Consider the following 17,139-nt stretch of genomic DNA (forward strand, 5'->3'; position numbering starts at 1 on the left):
CTCCCCAACACATAAAGAAAGAAACCCTGACAGTTAATATCCATTTAACACAAATTTCCTCCTCTGTGATTTGGGGACATTATAGAGACCTTTCCTCCAATGTGAGGATTAAGCCAAACAAAGCACTTAAAGCCTTTAACACTGGGTCACTGGTTCCTGATGACGACTGCTGTTAGCTCCCCAGGGAGTTCAAAGAGCCAAAGGGCACACCCGGCAGGTGGCTCTGACCGATCTCAGCACTACACAGGGTGTGGGAGAGCCGGGAGGTGTGGCCAGGCCTGGCGGCACTTTGATGGCTCTTCCTTCTCCTCCTCCTCCACCCACCGCCAGACTCCAGCAGGAGGGCCTCAGGCCGCAGTCCCAGCCCCAGCCCTTCTACTCTTTCTTTGCTTCTCCTCCCATCCACGGAGCCCTGTGCTCCTGCCCCTCTACAGGCTAGGGGTGCGGTGAGGAAGCTGTGAAGGACCCAGTCACAGGCAGGGAAGTGCAGCAAGGACGTGGCAGGTCTGGGGCATCGCCGGGGAATTCCAAACCGTCTTCTGGGTACCCGAGGCCTCCCCTCCTCCCCAAGTAGGCAGGGAGGCAGTGGGACGCTTGACCACACCCGACAGACTCCAGAAACCTGTGACGGAGATCTGGGGAAGCCACAGCGATGGCAGGCCCCCGGCACCCGGTGTCTGTGAGCGGGGCAGCTCTGGTACAGACAGACAGGCTCCAGGTCGGGACTGATGGGACCCCTGCCAGCCCCAAGGGGGAGGGAGGGAGTTCCTGGCCTAGCGCCTCCAAGAGGCCCCCAACCTATTTCATCTAACAGACGTTCGCCTTTTCCGTGTGCTGGTCGGATGACAGCGACACCTTTGCACGAAGAAGCTGGGAGGAGTTCAGGAGACTCCATGTGAGTGAGTTTGGAGCCACCCTGACTTCCCCCAACTGCATGACCCACCCGTGACCACCCCGCATTGCCTGCCCTTGTGCCCACTCGGGCTTCCAGCCCCTAAGATCCTGGAAAGGGACCCCCGCCCTCCCAGGGGAACAGTGGGCCCTCGGAGACTGACACGCCCCTTCTCGCCTTCAGAAAACCCTCAAGGAGACTTTTCCAGTGGAGGCGGGTCTGCTGCGGAGATCTGACCGCATTCTCCCCAAGCTTACAGGTCAGGCCAGCAAGGATCCCAGGAGGGGCGGGGGAGGCAGCAGTCTGATGTGGGGAGCCCTGGGGTGTGTGTCTCACGGTCAGTCCCTATCCTGGCCACAGATGCATCGTTGTTGGTGCACTGGGGCCGCACTGGCAGAGGCCTGGCACGCCTGCAGCTGCTGGAGACCTACTCAAGGGCGCTGCTGGCGACAGGGGAGCGTGTGACCCACAGCCCGGTACTCACTGGCTTCTTTGCACCACAACCCATGGACTTGGAGCCTGTGCTGCCAGCTGGCAGGTGCCTGACCCACCCCCAACTCTCTGCCAGCAGAAACATCTGGAATATGGGGGAGGCGGGGTGGAGGAAGGGCCAATGAGGGGAGGCTTAGAGGCTGAATGGACAGGTGGACATCCCACCTCTCACCTGCACCCTCACCAGCCTGGTGATCCTGCCTGCCCCACAAGAGCCCCTGCCAGGCCCCACGGGCAGCCCTGCCATCCGCAGCCAGGAGGCTCAGAGCCTGCACTGTCTGCAGCCCTTCAGCACCCAGGACACATGGGGCCAGCCCTTCCATGCTCGGGCCCAGGAGGCCCTAGATGTGCTGCTGCAACACCCCTCAGGTGGGCCTGGGTGGGAATCTGGGGACACATCCTTCTGCCCCCTGGGATGCCAGTGGGCCTCAGGAACCAAAACACCCCCTGCCCTTATCTTGGGCACAGGCTGGTGGCTGGTGGCGAATGAGAACCAGCAGATGGCATGGTTTCCTGCTCCCTACTTGGAAGAGGTGGCCCTGGGCCAGGGACGAGATGGGGAATGGTCCCTAGGGAGCAGTGGTGAGACTAACCCTCCTCCCCACACCCACCACCACGGGGCTGTGTTCGGCAAAGCTGAGTCACAAGCAGCACGCAAGCCAGAGGAATGAGGCCTTGGGACAACCAGGGGGTACCAGTGGCCCTGTAGTGTGTGCTTGGTCCCCACAGTGAGGCGGAGCCCCACTGGGTTTTTTTTTTAATTTAATTTACTTATTTATTATTTTTGGCTGCATTGGGTCTTCGTTGCTGTGCACAGGCTCTCTAGTTGCAGCGAGCAGGGGCTACTCTTCCTTGCGGTGCAGAGGTTTCTCATTGCAGTGGCTTCTCTTGTCGTGGAGTACGGGCTCTAGGTGCGCGGGCCTCAGTAGTTGTGGCTCATGGGCTCTAGAGTGCAGGCTCAGGAGCTGTGGCACGTGGGTTTAGTTCCACGGCATGTGGGATCTTCCTGGACCAATGTCCCCTGCATTGGCAGGCAGATTCTTAACCACTGCGATACCAGGGAAGCCCCGCACTGGGTTTTAAAGCGGTCCCTGGTGTCAGCAGAGATCCAGAGGGGAGCCCGGAGGTGGTGATTCAGCAGGAGATGATGCAGGGACTAAGAGGTGGGGCCCTGGCCTCTGTGGTGACCACCAAGGATCCGTTCCCAGGGTACCAGTTCTGTGCTTCCCATTCCTACGAGAGCAGCCAAGCCGATGAGCTGTCTGTGACCACAGGGGCACGCGTGCGTGTGCTGGAAACATCAGACTGTGGTTGGTGGCTGTGCAGGTACGTGGGGTGGGGCTCTGGTGGGCCCAGTCTAACAGAGGCAGGGCCCAGTGCTAACCAAACCCCGCCCTCCCCCACAGGTTCCAAGGCCGTACTGGTCTTCTCCCAGCTGCAATACTGCAGCCTGACGGGCTGGGCACACTCCTCAGTGGACCATGGCTCCACCTCAGGGTAGATGGTGGTGAGGACAGGGAGGGCGAGGCCCAAAGCTCCCCCAAGTCCCCCCAGGCCACGACCCTGCCGCCTACCGTGCCTGCCCGACCATCTCGGAGTGCCATTCAGAGCTGCTGCTGCACCATCACCTGTGAGGCACTGGAGCAGGACCCAGGGTGTCACGGACCCCCTTGAGAGTGTGTGGCATGTTGTGGAGGGCTGCGCTGTGCACCCCACAGCTGGAGCGGCAGGCCAGAGGCTCCAGACCCCAAGGATGGTGGCTGCCAGCCACATCAGCCTCAGGGCTGTGGGATGCGCAGTTGAGGGTGGGACTCCCTGGCTGGTGGGGCAAGGAGACTACACTCTCCCTTGTCTTCTGAGTAAAGTTCTCCTGACTGACCCCCACCCAGTGTCTGTGCTGAGGGGCAGGGACTGGGGGATCTTGGGCCAAAGTGTGGGGGCGGGGCTGGCTGGTGGGCCCAGCCTCGGGCTGGCCCAGGCAGTGGTCCAGGACCTGGGGTGAGACAAAGCCCAGACAGACACAGGCAGCTGAGATAGCAAAGTACATGTTTTGGTGTGTTTCAGAGGGCCGCGGGGGCCGCGGGGAGGGTGGGCAGCTTCATGTTGTGCCATAGGAAGTCCAGGAAGGTGGCTGCCTGCAGCATCCGGCTGAGCCGTTGAAAGTGCCGCTCTGGGGGAGGACAGCAGGCGATCAGGGTAGGAGGAGTCTGGCTGGACGGCCCCCTGCGCCCACCTGGGGCTGGGTCTACATACCAGTGTAGGGCAGCAGGGCCTCAAGTGAGGCCCGCACACCGTCGTAGGCCAGCAGCTCTTCCGGGGCTTCATGCTGCAGGAGCACGGCCAGCACGGCCTGGGCTTCGTGGCAGTGCCGTGAGTTGGTGTTCCACGTGACACAGAAGCGCAGCAAGGCCTCTGTGGGTGATGGGGACCGTCAGACCTGCCTGCTGGGCCACCCCAGCCTTACTAGGCACCATCCAGCCCTGACCTGCCTGCCCCAGACCTTTCTGGTCTCGCCGCAGTTGGAGCACCGTGGCTTCCAGCTTCTCGCAAGCCTCGGGGTCCCTTTGGATAGCTATGGGAGGAGAGAGGAGACTGAGCCCTGGGGAAGGACCCGAGAGACTACCCCTGCCGCCTGTCTGGCCCGAGGCAGCACTGACCCTGGATGACAGTCAGCACAGTGTGGGGCCGGTCTAGAGAGATGGCCAGGCCCAGCGCCCGCAGGTACCGCTTCTCGTGGAGCAGGTTGTCCAGTTCTTGTTGCCTGGTGGGGGAAGGAGGGAACAGGACCACTAGGGGACCTGGCTAGGGCTGAAGGCAGAGCCATCGGGGCTGGCTGAGGAGTCTGCAGCCCGGGCCTGAGCACCTGCTGGGGGTGAGCTGTGTTGCTGCTCCGAGCCTTGGTTTCCCCAAGCTATAGAGAGAAGGGACGCCAATGTGCCCTATTCCAAGGGGCAGGGGTGGTGCTAACACATGGGACTTGCCGTGAGGGGTTGGGTGGAGACCCCCAACTCACTTGACCATCTGCTCCTCTCTCTTGGCCTGCTCCTCTGCCTGCTCCGCCTCGGTCACATCCTGAGGTCAGACTGGGGTCAGACTGGCACACCCACGCTGTCCTGCCCACTGTCCCCCCACCCCACCCCAGGCCACACACCTTCCAGAGAATGACGCAAGAGTCGCTGGCGCCGGTGAGGGCATGGTCATCCAGCCGGCTGCAGTGCAGACCCCAGACCTTGTCCTCGTGGGCGTCCAGCGTCCTCACACACTCATTGTTCTTGATGGTCCAAAGCTTCACAAGCCCATCAGAGCCGCTGTGTTCAGGATTGGGAGGGGGCTCAGCCCTGGGGCCTGCCCCTAGCTCACCCCTAACCCTGCCCCGCCCTCACCCACTCACCTGGACAGCAGCTGTGTGCCGCGGCTCACAAATGCCACCTTCAGCACAGAAGCATCATGTCCCTCGAACGTCTGCAGGGTGGGGAGAGGGGAGGTGTGAGGTGTCACCAGGTAGGGGGCCAGGCCTGGGCTGAGGGAGGCTTACCTTGAGGCAGCTGAAATCCTGCAGTGCCCAGAGCTTGACAGTGCCATCGGCCGAGGCCGTAGCCAACACCTGGTCCATGGGCGAGAATTGGACACACCAGAGGCCACGCCGGTGGCCCGAGAAGACGCCCAGCAACTGGCACTGTGGCAGGGCCCAGAGTTTGGCCGTGCGGTCCTGTGACCCCGTGGCCAGCAGCTTGTCGTTGGGGGCGATGGCCACACTGTTGATGTCCTGGTGGTGGGAGCAGACAGCAGCTCAGATCCCCATCCCAGCAAGGGCCCTGCTACGACCCCACCTGTGTGCTGCGTGCGGTCACCTTGTCGTGGCAGTGCTGCGTGGCCTGGGCCTGTAGGAGGACAGGTCCACCATCGGGGCCTGTGCTCTTGGATGGCAGGGCTTCAGGGAGGGGCCACAGCTTCACAGTGCAGTCCTGGCTGCCCGTCACCAGGAAGGTCTCCTTCAGCCTGAGGCCCGATTTGGGGGAGGGGGAGACACCTGCTGAGCCCTGGCCAGCCCTGTCTGCAGCGCACCACAGCTCAGGCCTGTCAGACCTTGGTCCAAACCAGAAAGACTGTCCCGGAATGTGAACTAATGTGCCACCGCCTTAACACCTCTGGGACCACCTGCTTCCACTCGAGTCTGCACTGTGTGCCCTCAGTGCTGTCAAACTCAGGGACTTGGTCCCAACAATGGGAGCCCCAGGCCTAAAGAGCACCCTCTCCCCCTAGAAGCTGCTTAGTGTCATTGTCCCTGGTCTACCACCCCTCCTCTTTTATCCACACAACCTTAAGATCACTTCTTAGGAACCTCCTACAGTAGCATCTGAGGATGCCCCAGCCCCTGTTCTCTAGTCCACATTCCTAGGCTGGAGACTCAGAGAGCAAGGCAAAACCCGCCTCTGCCTCCGTGACACCCCGGACCCCAGCCCTGAACCACTACCTTGAGCAACAAATGGTGCCCACGCTGTGTGTGTGTCCAGAGCCCTGAGCCACACAGGCCACCTCGCCTGCCTTGTTCATCCTCCAGACGCAGATGCTCTGATCCTGGGGATGGGATGGGTGAGGAGAGGCTGGGCTGGGCTTCCTGACCCAGGACCCTGTCCCCCGCACCTCTCGTGGTGCTTCACCTTGGCACAGCTAACGAAGAGCCACCCCTTCTGGAACACATCTAGGGCCAAGACAATATCTAGAAAAAGGTGGAGAAGAAATGGCTAGAGAACAGCTATGGCAAGGCGGGGCAATCCAATCCTGGGTGAAGTTCGGGGGCGCTGGCCTGGCGCCCTCACCTGTGTGGCCGTGGAGAATCTGGCAGGCGGACGTCTGCAGCTCAAACACTTTCAGGCAGGGGCTGTTAGAGGCCACCACAACGTGGGAGTCCTTGGGCCCAAGGAACCGGACGTCCAACACCTCCTCACTGTAGCCGGCAAACTGTAGGGGCAGGAGGGACACAGGCCAGGGCCTGTGTGAGTGGAGAGCTGGCATCCTGGGCTGTGGGCCGAGCAGGGGCAGTGCTTGCTCACCTGTTTCTGCAGCTGCAGGGAGCGGGCCTCATAGAGAAGCAGGTTATGGTCAGCAGTGACGCTGAGGAGCAGGCCAGCGGCTCGGGCCAGGGTGCAGTGGGTCAGCTCCCGCCCGGGACCTGGCAGCTGCCGTTGTGCATGGACACACTGCCCAGAAGCCGCCTCCCACACGCGCAGTGTGCCTGTGTGGGGACAAGGGCCGCTGGGACTCACGGGTCCACAGGCCTCCATTACCCCTGCTGCCCGCCCTGGCCTGGCCCCACCCACCTTGGTCGCCAGCTGTCAGGAAGTGCAGGCCCGCAGACTTCACACCCAGCTCCGGCGCCGGCTCCTCTGGCAACAGAACTGCAGCCTCCACACTCTGAGGACGAGCAGGTCAGAGGTGGCAGCCCCGCACCCCACCCCGCCCCACTCAATGGCCCTGGCGCCCCACCTCAAACACCGGCACGGTCCTTGTGGCCTGGAGGCTCTGCAGGTCCCAAACAATGCAGATCTTGTCACGGCCTGAGCTGGGGGGAAACAGCCACCTCAGTTCCCAAGTCTCAGCTGTGGCCGTCCCTTTCCTGCCAAGGCCTGGGTAGCTGGCTACTGACCTGAGCATGGTGTGACCATCGGCACTGAAAGTCAGAGAAGTGACAGCGCTGTAGTGGGCAGTCAGCATGGCCAGGCACGACCGGTCCTGCAGCGACCACACGCGGATGCTGGTGTCTGCGGCTGAGGAGAATAGGAGCAGGCGTGCGGGGTCCGGGTGGAAGGCCACCAAACTGCAGGCAGGTGGAGTGGGGCTGGTGAGCTATGCCACCCTGACTGTGACGCCCCACCCACCCGCCCTCCGCCACCCCTACTCACTGTATGACACCCGGTGAGCCCCGAAAGTGGTGTGTCCCATAGTGCTGCACGACATCCCAGACACGCACAGCCCCATCACAGCCGCCTGTGGGAATGTATTCGAGGTGCAGGGGCTGTATGCCCAAAGCCCCCTGCCTGGCTCTAGCTGCTCCCTCTACCCAGCCGGGGTCCTACCTGTGGCTAACAGCGTGGAGGTGGGGTCAAAGGCCATGGTGGCCACAGGGGCTGTGTGTATTGCCTTCCACAGGCGGGTGATGCTGCCCTCTTGCCAGGCCCACTGAGCCAGCAGCAGTGCCCGGCTGGCTGTCACCAGCACCTGGGGGAGCACGCAGTTCAGCTGGGGGCAGAGGCATGGACGCCATCCTCATCAACTCTGGTTGGGAGGTACCGGAGCCCACCTCTTGTCCCGGTCCCATATACCTTGTCATCGGGGCTGAGATCAAAGGCAGTGATGTCCTCCTGGTCCTCCTGGGGCGAGAGTGAATGCACAGGGTGCCATGAGAATAGGCTGCCCCCCACACCAGCCCCTTACCCTGACCCTCCCCCGCCCTCACCTGCTCCAGGCTCTGCAGCATAGTCCCCGAGGCCACATCCAGGATGTTGACTCTGGTGCCACAGACACAGAAGAGGTGCTGCCCAGTCTGATCCAGCTAGTGACAAAGGAGTCTTAGTCAAGGTAACACTTTTCAGCCCCTGCCTGCCCCACCACTCTGCTCCCCTAGGCCAGTACCTGCACCTTCCCGCCCTTGTAGAAAGGCTCGATCTTGCGCTCGACAGCATAGCTGGAGGAGAGACGGGGAGAGAGTGAACCACCCACCCCTTGATCCTCAGTGCCCAGCCCTGCGCTAGATGTTCCCCTAGAGATCAACCCAATAGGGCCCTGCCCTTGAGGAGTTCCTGGGTAGCAGCAGGGATGCAGGAGGCATGAGAGAGGAAGAGTGATGAGCTCTTCTACTGTTCCTTTCTTTAACTCTCAGCTGTACTGTGAGATGGGTACCCCCATGTTACAGAAGATTTGGGACCCTGGGCTGGTCCGTGATCCACACGGGTCCCAGGGCAGTCCAAGTCTTCCCAGACTCCCCGGTATGGAGGAAGACAGGCCTTGGGGGCCCCCTGCTGGCCATGAGAAACAAGGCTTGGGTACCAGCCCAGAGCAACATCCTCTTCAACATCCTCAACACTTTCATTCCTGAGGTCCAGCCTGCCCCTTCCCCAAGCCCGGCTCCTTCCTCCATCTCACTCTCTGAGCAGATTCTTATTTCAGCAAAAGTGTCAGGCTGTCCTCTCCCCTCCCTCTTGGCTACTTCCATGCTGGTCCAAGCCACTGCACTCTCCTCTCCGGGGAGCTGCTCCAGCCTCTTCATTTGGTCCCTATCACTCTCTCAAACCCTGCTCCCAGAGAGGCCTTCTAGAACATAACTCTGTTCATGTCATCACCCTGCCTTAAAGTCCTCTGCTCTCCTTACACGTTTACGAGACCCTGCCTCGAGGGGTGTCTCCTGACTCTTTGTGTTCACATGGGCTGTTCCCTGTATGTGGCCCGGGTCTCTCTTCCCGAATTTCAAAGGTGCCTGGATGACTCCGCTGGAGGAAGCCTGACAGCCAAGATGAAACGGAGCCCCCCTGAACCCACTCGACCATCCAACAGATGGTCTCGGCATCAGGGCTACCCCTTGCTAATGCGTGTCACAGGTCCTGATAGAAACGATTTGCTTAATATGTTTATCCCACCAGACTGCTGCACAGGGCGAGGCTGAGTGTGTCTGGTCCCGGGCACTGAGCACTTAGATGTTCAGCATAAGTTTGGGGGTTGAAAAAGCACGGGATTGAGAGCTTCCTGGCCACGGAGGACCAGCCCATCTCCTGACCTCTCTTCCTGCTGCTCCCCGGAGAAGAGGAACAGCAGATGAAACCCCCCAGGCCGCCTGCCCCAGAGGTGGTTCTTCTCCTGCTACCTGAGCGCTGGGGAGTCCCGCTCCCGTCCAGGACCAGCCTCGACCTGTGCTCAGTTCGCCCCTTCCTCCCTCTCTCGGATTTCTTGTCCCCCTCCCCCTCCCCAAACCGGCTCCAAGTTTAAGTAGCGGAAGCCAGCTGCACCCGGTGGGACTCCAGTGCCCGCCCTCCGAGAGCAGTCAGTGCCGGCTCTCCCGCGAGGACTCCGCGGGCCTGTCCGTATCCAGCCCTCACCCCCTCCCCAAATGGGTGCAGGACCCACGCCAGGCGCCTTCGCTACTCCGGCAGCGAAGCCGGCTCCCTCCCCGGCGGAGCCCCGGCTCACTTGGACTTGAAGCGGCCCACTCCGGCTGCCGCCTCCGCCATGTCGCCGCTGCCGCCGCCGCCGCGTGAGGGAGACCTGGGCGCGACACCACACTGTCGGCGCCGGGGGATGGCGTCACCGCCGGCAACTAATGTGACGTCACCAGCGCTGCGGCCTCGGCGACATCTTTGCTGAGGGCAGCGGAGCGGCGTCAGGAAGCGGAAGATGGCAGAGGTGTTTCCGGCCTTGAGGGCGGGCTGTAGAACAACGTGGAAGCGGCTGGGGTCGACTGGCAGTGTGCTGGGGTCTCTAGCTGCCTGTCGTTTTCCTGGACTTTTTTTTTTTTTTTTTTTTTTTGCGGTACGCGGGCTTCTCACGTTGCGGGGCACAGGCTCCGGACGCGCAGGCTCAGCGGCCATGGCTCACGGGCCCAGCCGTTCCGCGGCACGTGGGATCTTCCTCCGGGACACGAACCGTGTCCCCTGCATCGGCAGGCGGACTCTCAACCACTGCGCCACCAGGGAAGCCCTTACTGGACATTTAAAAAGGTATTCGGGAACGTACCTGGTGGCTCAGTGGTTAAGAATCCGCCTACTACTGCAGGGGATATGAGTTCGAACCAGGGTCCAGGAAGATCCCACATGCTGCAGACCAACTAAAGTTAAACCCCTGCGCCTCAACTACTGAGCCTGCGCTCTAGAGCCCGCAAGCCACAACTACGGAAACCTGTGCGTCTAGAGCCCGTGCGTCTAGAGCCCGTGCTCTCCAACAAGAGAAGACACTGCAATGAGGCGCCCACTTACCGCAAGAAGAGTAGACCCGGCTCGCCGCAGCAAAAGGCCGTGCGCATCTTTATTTATAAATAAATAAATGTATTAAAAAAAAAGCAAAAAAGGTATTCGTAGGAAATGTTTACTAAAGTAATCCCAAGACTCCTGCCCCCTTGGCATTCTGGGATTTGGGGCAAGAGTGGTCAGGTGTGGTGAGTTAGCAGATACAGCCTGTGAACCGGGCGCTGCCTTAGGGCTTCCGGTATAGTATGAGAAATAACGCAGGTAAATTAATAAGTCGGGTGATTTCAGAGTCGTTCAAATATTGATTGAGCACATTCCACGTGCAAAGCAGTGTTCTAGGCACTTGGGAGACACCACAGAAGCCGGTGAGCCAGTGTGAAGAACTAGTGGGAAAGACCTTGGAAAGGTTCAGGTAAACAGGCCAAGATGTCCCTTTCAGATGAGGTGAGTAATGCCTGGAGGGGAAGGCGTGAGGCCAGCAAGCACAGCGGTGGTGAGGCGGCCAGGCCGGGGCTCTGCGTTTATTTACTCTCCTATTTACAAGGTAGCTTGGCCCTGGGCCCCCCACGTCTCAGCCCCAATGCTGCCTTCTGGGGGGGGGCCTCAGCCTCCTCTTGCGGGGCGCCCAAGAGCAGGGCGTCATCTTCCTCCAGTAACTCTCCGAGCTGGGCCAGCTGCCGGCGGATGTGGTTGGCAGACCGGTACACCTTGCGCATGCGCCGTAGCAGGCACAGCACCAGGGTCCGGCTGCGCTCCTGGCGCTGGCACCAGGCCTTGCGCAGCTCACGGTAGCAGTTGTGGCTTGCGCGTTCGGCCGGGCCCAGGGTGGCCCCGCAGCCCAGGGGGCAGCGCTGATGGGCACCATGCTGGCAATTCTGCCGGTGCTCAGCCAGGTTCCCACGAGGCACCCGCGACGTGCACCCCTCATTGGGACAGGCCATCAGCTCGAAAGGGCATGAGTCCTGGTGCCCCTTCCGATGGGCCAGGGGGCACGTCACCAGGCAGCCAGCTTCGGCGTTCTTGCACTGGGGGTGGAGGAGAGCATCGTGTGAGCCAAACCAGGTGAGGCACTGCCAGCCATGAGCCGGCTGCCCCCCATAGAATCCCCCATCCATGGCATTCCACTGAGCAGGAACCACTGAACTGGGAGCCTCCCAAGCTCTTATGTACCACTGGCTTGGTGGAGAGAGGGAAACGGTGGAGCAAATGCTTGGAGGTGGGAAAAATCTAAATCTCTGAGAGGAGGGGGACAGGACCTGAGGTTTAGAGAACAGGGAGTTACATGGTTGGGTTGGTCGGGTGGATTGTTTGTATGCCAGGTTTTTTTTTTTTTTTTTTTGGTTCCACTGTGTGGCTTGTGGGATCTTAGTTCCCTGACCAGGGATTGAACCTGAGCCATGGCAGTGAAAGCACTGAATCCTAACCACTAGACCATGAGGGAACTGCCCAGTCAGGTTTTTAAAAAAAAAATCTAAATTTCCCCATCTATAAAACTATGGGGCTGGAGAGTAATGGGCAGCACAACAGACACTCCATTCTCTATAATCCCCATTTTACAGCTGGGGCTCCTGGGGCTCAGAAAGGTTAGGTAACATGCCCAAAGTCACACAGCAAGTAAGTGGTAGAGAAGTGACTCAAATTCAGCCAAGTCTGATGACCTCAAGGAGGGCAGTCTGTTGGTGTAGAAACCCTCAGTTCTGAGGATGGGATTCTTTTCAACCTCTCTCCTGGCTCTGCTCCCCACCCCTACAGGGGTGAGGAGGGTAGGGTGGTGGGAGTGGGTGTTTTGAGCTACCTTGACTTCCAGGCGGCCAATGAGCTTCCGGAGTTTATTCACATGGACCATCTTTTTCTGTTTCACCTCTTTCCTGCAGCATGGACAGGTCTTCTGCCTAGGAGACATGAGTGGGGGTGATTATTGGGAGTGGGAGGAGAGCAAGTGGCAGCAACATGCCTCCCCTGGTGGTCCCTCCTTCTCTTTAGCTGGAAGAGACATAAGAGGGCATTATAGGGAGCTCTCAGCTCTGAGGCTGGGGCTAAGGGTTGCAGATACCACAGGGTGACCAGACTCACATAAATTAGTGTCCCAGGAGATTTGGCAGCTGAACTTTATGGCCGTCATGACCCAGTGCTTGGCTGACCTTCCTCTCTGTTCTGGGCCCCAGGAATGGCTCCCAGCCCCACCCCTGCCCTCCCAGCCTTTTGGGTGCCCAGTAGCACCTGGCTAGCCACGGGAGGATGCACCTCTTGCAGAAGATGTGGCTGCATGGCAACCTCATCGGCCTCTTGAGAACTCCATGGCAGACAGAGCACAGGAAGTTGCAGTCGGGAGGGCTGGTGAAGAGGTTGAGATCATACCCGCCACTCTGCAAAGGCCAGGACAGCATTAGGGCCTGGCTGGGACCAGGATCTGGCTCCCCACTCCACATGCCCAGAGAAGGACCCCAGGAAGCTTTGGGTGGGAGGTGGGCCACATGAGAGCCCCAAGTGGAGGGCTGGGTTAGCACCCACTATGAGGCGACAGTGGGGAGGGTCAAGACCCCCCATGACTACCAACCTCCAGCTGTAGAAGCTGGCCTTGGCCTGGAGTTAACACCTGCCCAGAGGGACTTCCCTGATGGCGCAGTGAATAAGAATCTGTGCTCCCAATGTAGGGGGCCCGGGTTCGATCCCTGGTCAGGGAACTAGATCTCACATGCATACTGCAACTAAGAGTTCTCAAGCCTCAACTAAGAAGCCCGTGAGCTGCAACTAAGACCCAGTGCAACCAAATAAATAAATACTATTTTTTTAAAAAAAAGACTTGGCCAGAGCCCTCTGAAAGGTTTCCGTGTCCTATTTGGGAGCTTGTACCCCACTGTGCACATCATCTTAGTGAGGAATGGGGTCCAGCTCTGGACAGGTCTAAATGCTCACCATGATCTCTGGATGGCAGCTCCACTGACCGCTGGGGCTCAGGAGCCTCCATTTCATAGCAGGAGCAGGCCGACATCACAGTGGCATTGTCCAGCTCAGGCCAATCACAGCCCTGGCCCAGGGCACCACCTGGCTCTTGCTCCCCTCTCAAGAGTCACAGGGCACCCCAGAGCCGGGATAGGTCTCTGGAGCCCCTGCCTCGCCTCTGCCTTGGGGGTGGCTGACAGCCATCTTCAAATAGCACTAAGGCTGGAACCAAGCTTCCAGGGGCTATTTCCTCAAAGCTGAGGCTCCAGCAGGAGCGCAGGGACTGTTCCCCTCTCCTTCCTCAAATAGGCTGCCCAGGTGGCCAGATCCCCAAGAGTTCAGGGGGCTTCAGACATTGACTCATCATCAGGTCTCTTAGGATCAGAGACCTATGGAGCTAGCTCCAGGGTACAAACCAGGAGTGAGGACCAGATTTCCGTGGTACTGCAGCAGGAGCCTAGCATGTGGGAGAGCCTCCCAGAGCAGGTAGGCTGACCACCTGGGTAGGCCTATGAGGAAAGGTGTGGGGAAACCAATTTCCATGTGTGAGGCACAGAACAGAGAACTGCAGTTTCAATACCACTGAGTGTTGAGCTCATCAAATCCTAACGACCCTAACCCTTTCCTGAGAGCAATAGGGAGCCACTGCAAGCCTCTGAGCTGCAAGTCTTACACTTCCACCCTTGTTAGTGTTTTGCTGATCCAGCCTGACTCACCTCAAGCTCAAGGTACTTTACAGGCTGATGTAGAAGATACGGGGTATGGGTAGAAATAATATGGTTTCAAACCTGGCTCTGCCGCTTTTAGAGGGTGGGATCTTAGAAATCACTTGCCAACCTTCAAGACCGGGTTCTACCCCTGCGTGGCATCCAAAGCAGAGTTGAGCTGGCCAGGAAGGTGTCCCACAAAGGTCTCCCTCCACAGCACACCTCGGTTCCCACGTCAGCAGATGCGTTTTCCAGGATGGTAGTCGGGGGTTCAAGAACACCCACACACGGATGAATCAGATCAACAGCTTTATTGAAAAACGAAAGCAGAGCCCCCCCTTCCCCCCCCGGTCACGGCGGCGTCGGCCTCAGGCTCTGAGCATCCAGGCATCCTAAGGGTAGAAGACGAGATCAGGGATCAGGTACCAGAGTCCGGAACATGAGAGCAGCCGCAACCGGGCCCGGAGCGGCGGCGCGTGTCGGGGCCTGGGTTTCACCTCCCCACACGGAAGAGCGGGCGGTGAGCTGAGGCCCCCGGTGGCTCTGGGCGCCGAGTCTCACCTGCGGCCACGGCCAAAGCCGCGGGTGATTTTCAGCCAACGCCGATCTCCCAACCACCCCACAGCGCCGCAAAGTGCCAGGCAGAAGTACTTAATGAACAGACCTACCTGCAGCCGAAGAAGACGAGGTAGAGACCGAGCTGTCCCTTATAGCAGCGTCCCAGTCGCGCAGATTCCGGGGCCGCGGACACGCAGGCACTCGCCGAGCTCGGCGGGGGCGGGGCCCCTCGGAGCCAATCACAGGCCGTTTTATAGGCCCTTGGCGCAAGAGCGATTGGGGTGGGGCAGCCGAGATCTCGCGGCGCTTGGCGCTATATAAAGACTCCCTTGGGGAAAGCTTCCTTCTTTTTTTCCGTAAAAACACGTGAGTATTCACGTTAGTAGCTGCGGCCGGTGGGCCTGGGCGGTGGGAATCCGCCGCCATCGGGCGGGGTCCGGGCTGGTGCGCCCACGCTGTGGGGCTGAAGCCCGGCCTGGGCGTCCGAGGTGTCCGTAGATGCCAGGGCCTCACTGACCGGCTGGTTCTTGTTACTCTTTTTAGCAAATGGCGGATGACGCCGGTGCTGCGGGAGGCCCCGGAGGCCCCGGAGGCCCCGGGGGCCCTGGCATGGGAAGCCGTGGTGGCTTCCGCGGAGGCTTCGGCAGCGGCGTCCGGGGCCGGGGCCGGGGTCGCGGTCGGGGCCGGGGCCGAGGCCGCGGAGCTCGCGGAGGCAAGGCCGAGGACAAGGAGGTAGGTCTGCGCTATGCGCGTGAGGCGGGCACTTGGACGGCACCGGGAAGGCGGTCCTGGGCACCTGCTGCGCCTTTTCTTCTTCCAGTGGCTCCCCGTCACCAAGCTGGGCCGCTTGGTTAAGGACATGAAGATCAAGTCCTTGGAGGAGATCTATCTCTTTTCTTTGCCTATCAAGGTAAACATAGGTTCTCTTTTTCTTGGGTGGGGCCTTGGCCTGGCTGGGGTCGAGGGAGCTTTGTCACTGGTTGGACATTGAGGGGTCCTAGGCTCCACCTTTGGTTTTATTAAAGTTTTGTCACAAATTTTTTTCTTGTAGGAATCTGAGATCATTGACTTTTTCTTGGGGGCATCTCTCAAGGACGAGGTTTTGAAGATCATGCCTGTGCAAAAGCAGACCCGTGCTGGCCAGCGGACCAGGTTCAAGGTACCCCAGCAATCTTATTTTCCTAGGCTGTTTCTATCAAAGGCTTTTGTGAGACTCTCTCAGCTCTGCATGGTTGCACTTGTGTTCATGCGTGTGACTTTCGTAATGGGGAGAGAGAGAAAGGATCTCCTCAGGATCTCAGATAGGTCTCCTGGTGGCCAGTCTTTCCTTGAGGGGCACAACAGACCCTGTGCGGTGGGTGGCTACTGACGTTATGAAGGGCAGTGGACCACCAGCCACGTCAGTCTCTTTGCAGGCGTTTGTCGCCATCGGGGATTACAACGGACATGTTGGTTTGGGCGTGAAGTGCTCTAAGGAGGTAGCCACTGCCATCCGTGGGGCCATCATTCTGGCCAAGCTCTCCATCGTCCCCGTGCGACGAGGCTACTGGGGGAACAAGATCGGCAAGCCCCATACCGTCCCTTGCAAGGTAGGCTGGATGGTGGTGCGTGGCAGGGCCTGCAGTGGTGCAGACTCTCCAGCCCATCTCCTGACTCTACTCCTTCCCAGGTGACTGGCCGCTGTGGCTCTGTGCTGGTGCGCCTCATCCCTGCCCCCAGGGGCACTGGCATCGTCTCAGCCCCTGTGCCCAAGAAGCTACTGATGATGGCTGGAATTGACGACTGCTACACCTCTGCCAGGGGCTGCACTGCCACGCTGGGCAACTTCGGTAGGTGGCCCACATGTAGACTCTGGCTTCTCTCAGCTCTGCTCAGTCACATTCTTTGTGTGGTTGGTGTATTTTGAGAGAGAGAGGAAGGCTCTCCTAATGCACGACAGATTGGCCCACAGTGGCCTCTCTGTTCCTAGGAGTGCGACAGCTTCTTGCTGTAACTGGGGGTTCATCTCAGGTCAGTTCACTAATCCTCTGCTATTTTCCCTTTTTCAGCCAAGGCCACTTTTGATGCCATTTCCAAGACCTACAGTTATCTCACTCCTGATCTCTGGAAAGAGACGGTGTTCACCAAGTCTCCATATCAGGTACTTCCTGCCCCGCCACCCTGTTAGGCATAGGCCGCGCAAAACAAAGGGTAGCAGTCTGTTTGGTTACAACTGAAGCCTCTTTTGTTTTTCTAGGAATTCACTGACCATCTTGTAAAGACCCACACCAGAGTTTCTGTGCAGAGGACCCAGGCTCCAGCTGTAGCCACCACATAGTTTTCTATAAGAAAAATAAAGTGAATGAAGCTAGTTTATAGTTGTCTCTTGTTTTTTTTTGGGGGGGGGGCCGTACCATGAAGCTTGTGGGATCTTAGTTTCCCGACCAGGGGTTGAACCTGGGCCCCCAGCAGTGAAAGTGCAGAGTTCCTAACCACTGGACCATCAGGGAACTCCCTATTCTCAAGTTTAGTGGTGGCTGAATTTGGAAGGGAAATGGGGCCAATAAGATGAGAAATCTGAATAAGGTTTATCAATGTGTCAAGGTTGGGAGCT

General features: G+C 59.4%; 4 protein-coding genes across 4 annotated transcripts; 2 read left to right on the forward strand and 2 right to left on the reverse strand.

Annotated features, from left to right (window-relative positions):
* Nucleotides 1-652: 652 nt before the first annotated feature.
* NOXO1 (NADPH oxidase organizer 1) lies at nt 653-3,058 on the forward strand (the record flags this gene model as incomplete). Its single annotated transcript, XM_082670696.1, has 8 exons — nt 653-718; nt 815-895; nt 1,076-1,151; nt 1,253-1,430; nt 1,572-1,753; nt 1,853-1,966; nt 2,593-2,710; nt 2,791-3,058. 8 exons carry the CDS (start codon nt 653-655, stop codon nt 3,056-3,058), a joined length of 1,083 nt encoding a protein of 360 aa, XP_082526822.1.
* A 355-nt stretch (nt 3,059-3,413) lies between these two features.
* Nucleotides 3,414-9,685, reverse strand: TBL3 (transducin beta like 3). The gene is made up of 22 exons (XM_082671543.1): nt 9,566-9,685; nt 8,018-8,069; nt 7,842-7,937; nt 7,708-7,755; nt 7,462-7,603; nt 7,288-7,372; nt 7,032-7,202; nt 6,872-6,947; nt 6,706-6,799; nt 6,439-6,620; nt 6,205-6,346; nt 6,046-6,104; nt 5,859-5,962; nt 5,236-5,383; nt 4,920-5,150; nt 4,776-4,846; nt 4,536-4,692; nt 4,398-4,456; nt 4,042-4,145; nt 3,885-3,956; nt 3,638-3,796; nt 3,414-3,554 (listed from the first exon to the last, which is right to left on the reverse strand). Exons 1-22 carry the CDS (start codon nt 9,604-9,606, stop codon nt 3,445-3,447), a joined length of 2,403 nt encoding a protein of 800 aa, XP_082527669.1. The 5' UTR covers nt 9,607-9,685; the 3' UTR covers nt 3,414-3,444.
* Nucleotides 9,686-10,875: 1,190 nt separating this feature from the next.
* On the reverse strand, nt 10,876-12,767 carry RNF151 (ring finger protein 151; the record flags this gene model as incomplete). Its single annotated transcript, XM_082671630.1, is given in 4 exon segments — nt 10,876-10,926; nt 10,929-11,363; nt 12,134-12,230; nt 12,559-12,767. Coding segments are annotated over 4 exon segments (792 nt in total).
* A 2,126-nt stretch (nt 12,768-14,893) lies between these two features.
* RPS2 (ribosomal protein S2) lies at nt 14,894-16,896 on the forward strand. The gene is made up of 8 exons (XM_082671629.1): nt 14,894-14,912; nt 15,090-15,278; nt 15,367-15,456; nt 15,598-15,705; nt 15,962-16,135; nt 16,216-16,375; nt 16,595-16,686; nt 16,783-16,896. The coding sequence occupies exons 2-8, from the start codon at nt 15,093-15,095 to the stop codon at nt 16,861-16,863; spliced, it is 891 nt and encodes a 296-aa protein (XP_082527755.1). The 5' UTR covers nt 14,894-14,912; nt 15,090-15,092; the 3' UTR covers nt 16,864-16,896.
* Nucleotides 16,897-17,139: the final 243 nt, after the last annotated feature.

Source organism: Grampus griseus (genome assembly GCF_964374135.1).
Source record: "Grampus griseus genome assembly, chromosome: 14".
NCBI classification, from domain to species: domain Eukaryota; kingdom Metazoa; phylum Chordata; class Mammalia; order Artiodactyla; family Delphinidae; genus Grampus; species Grampus griseus.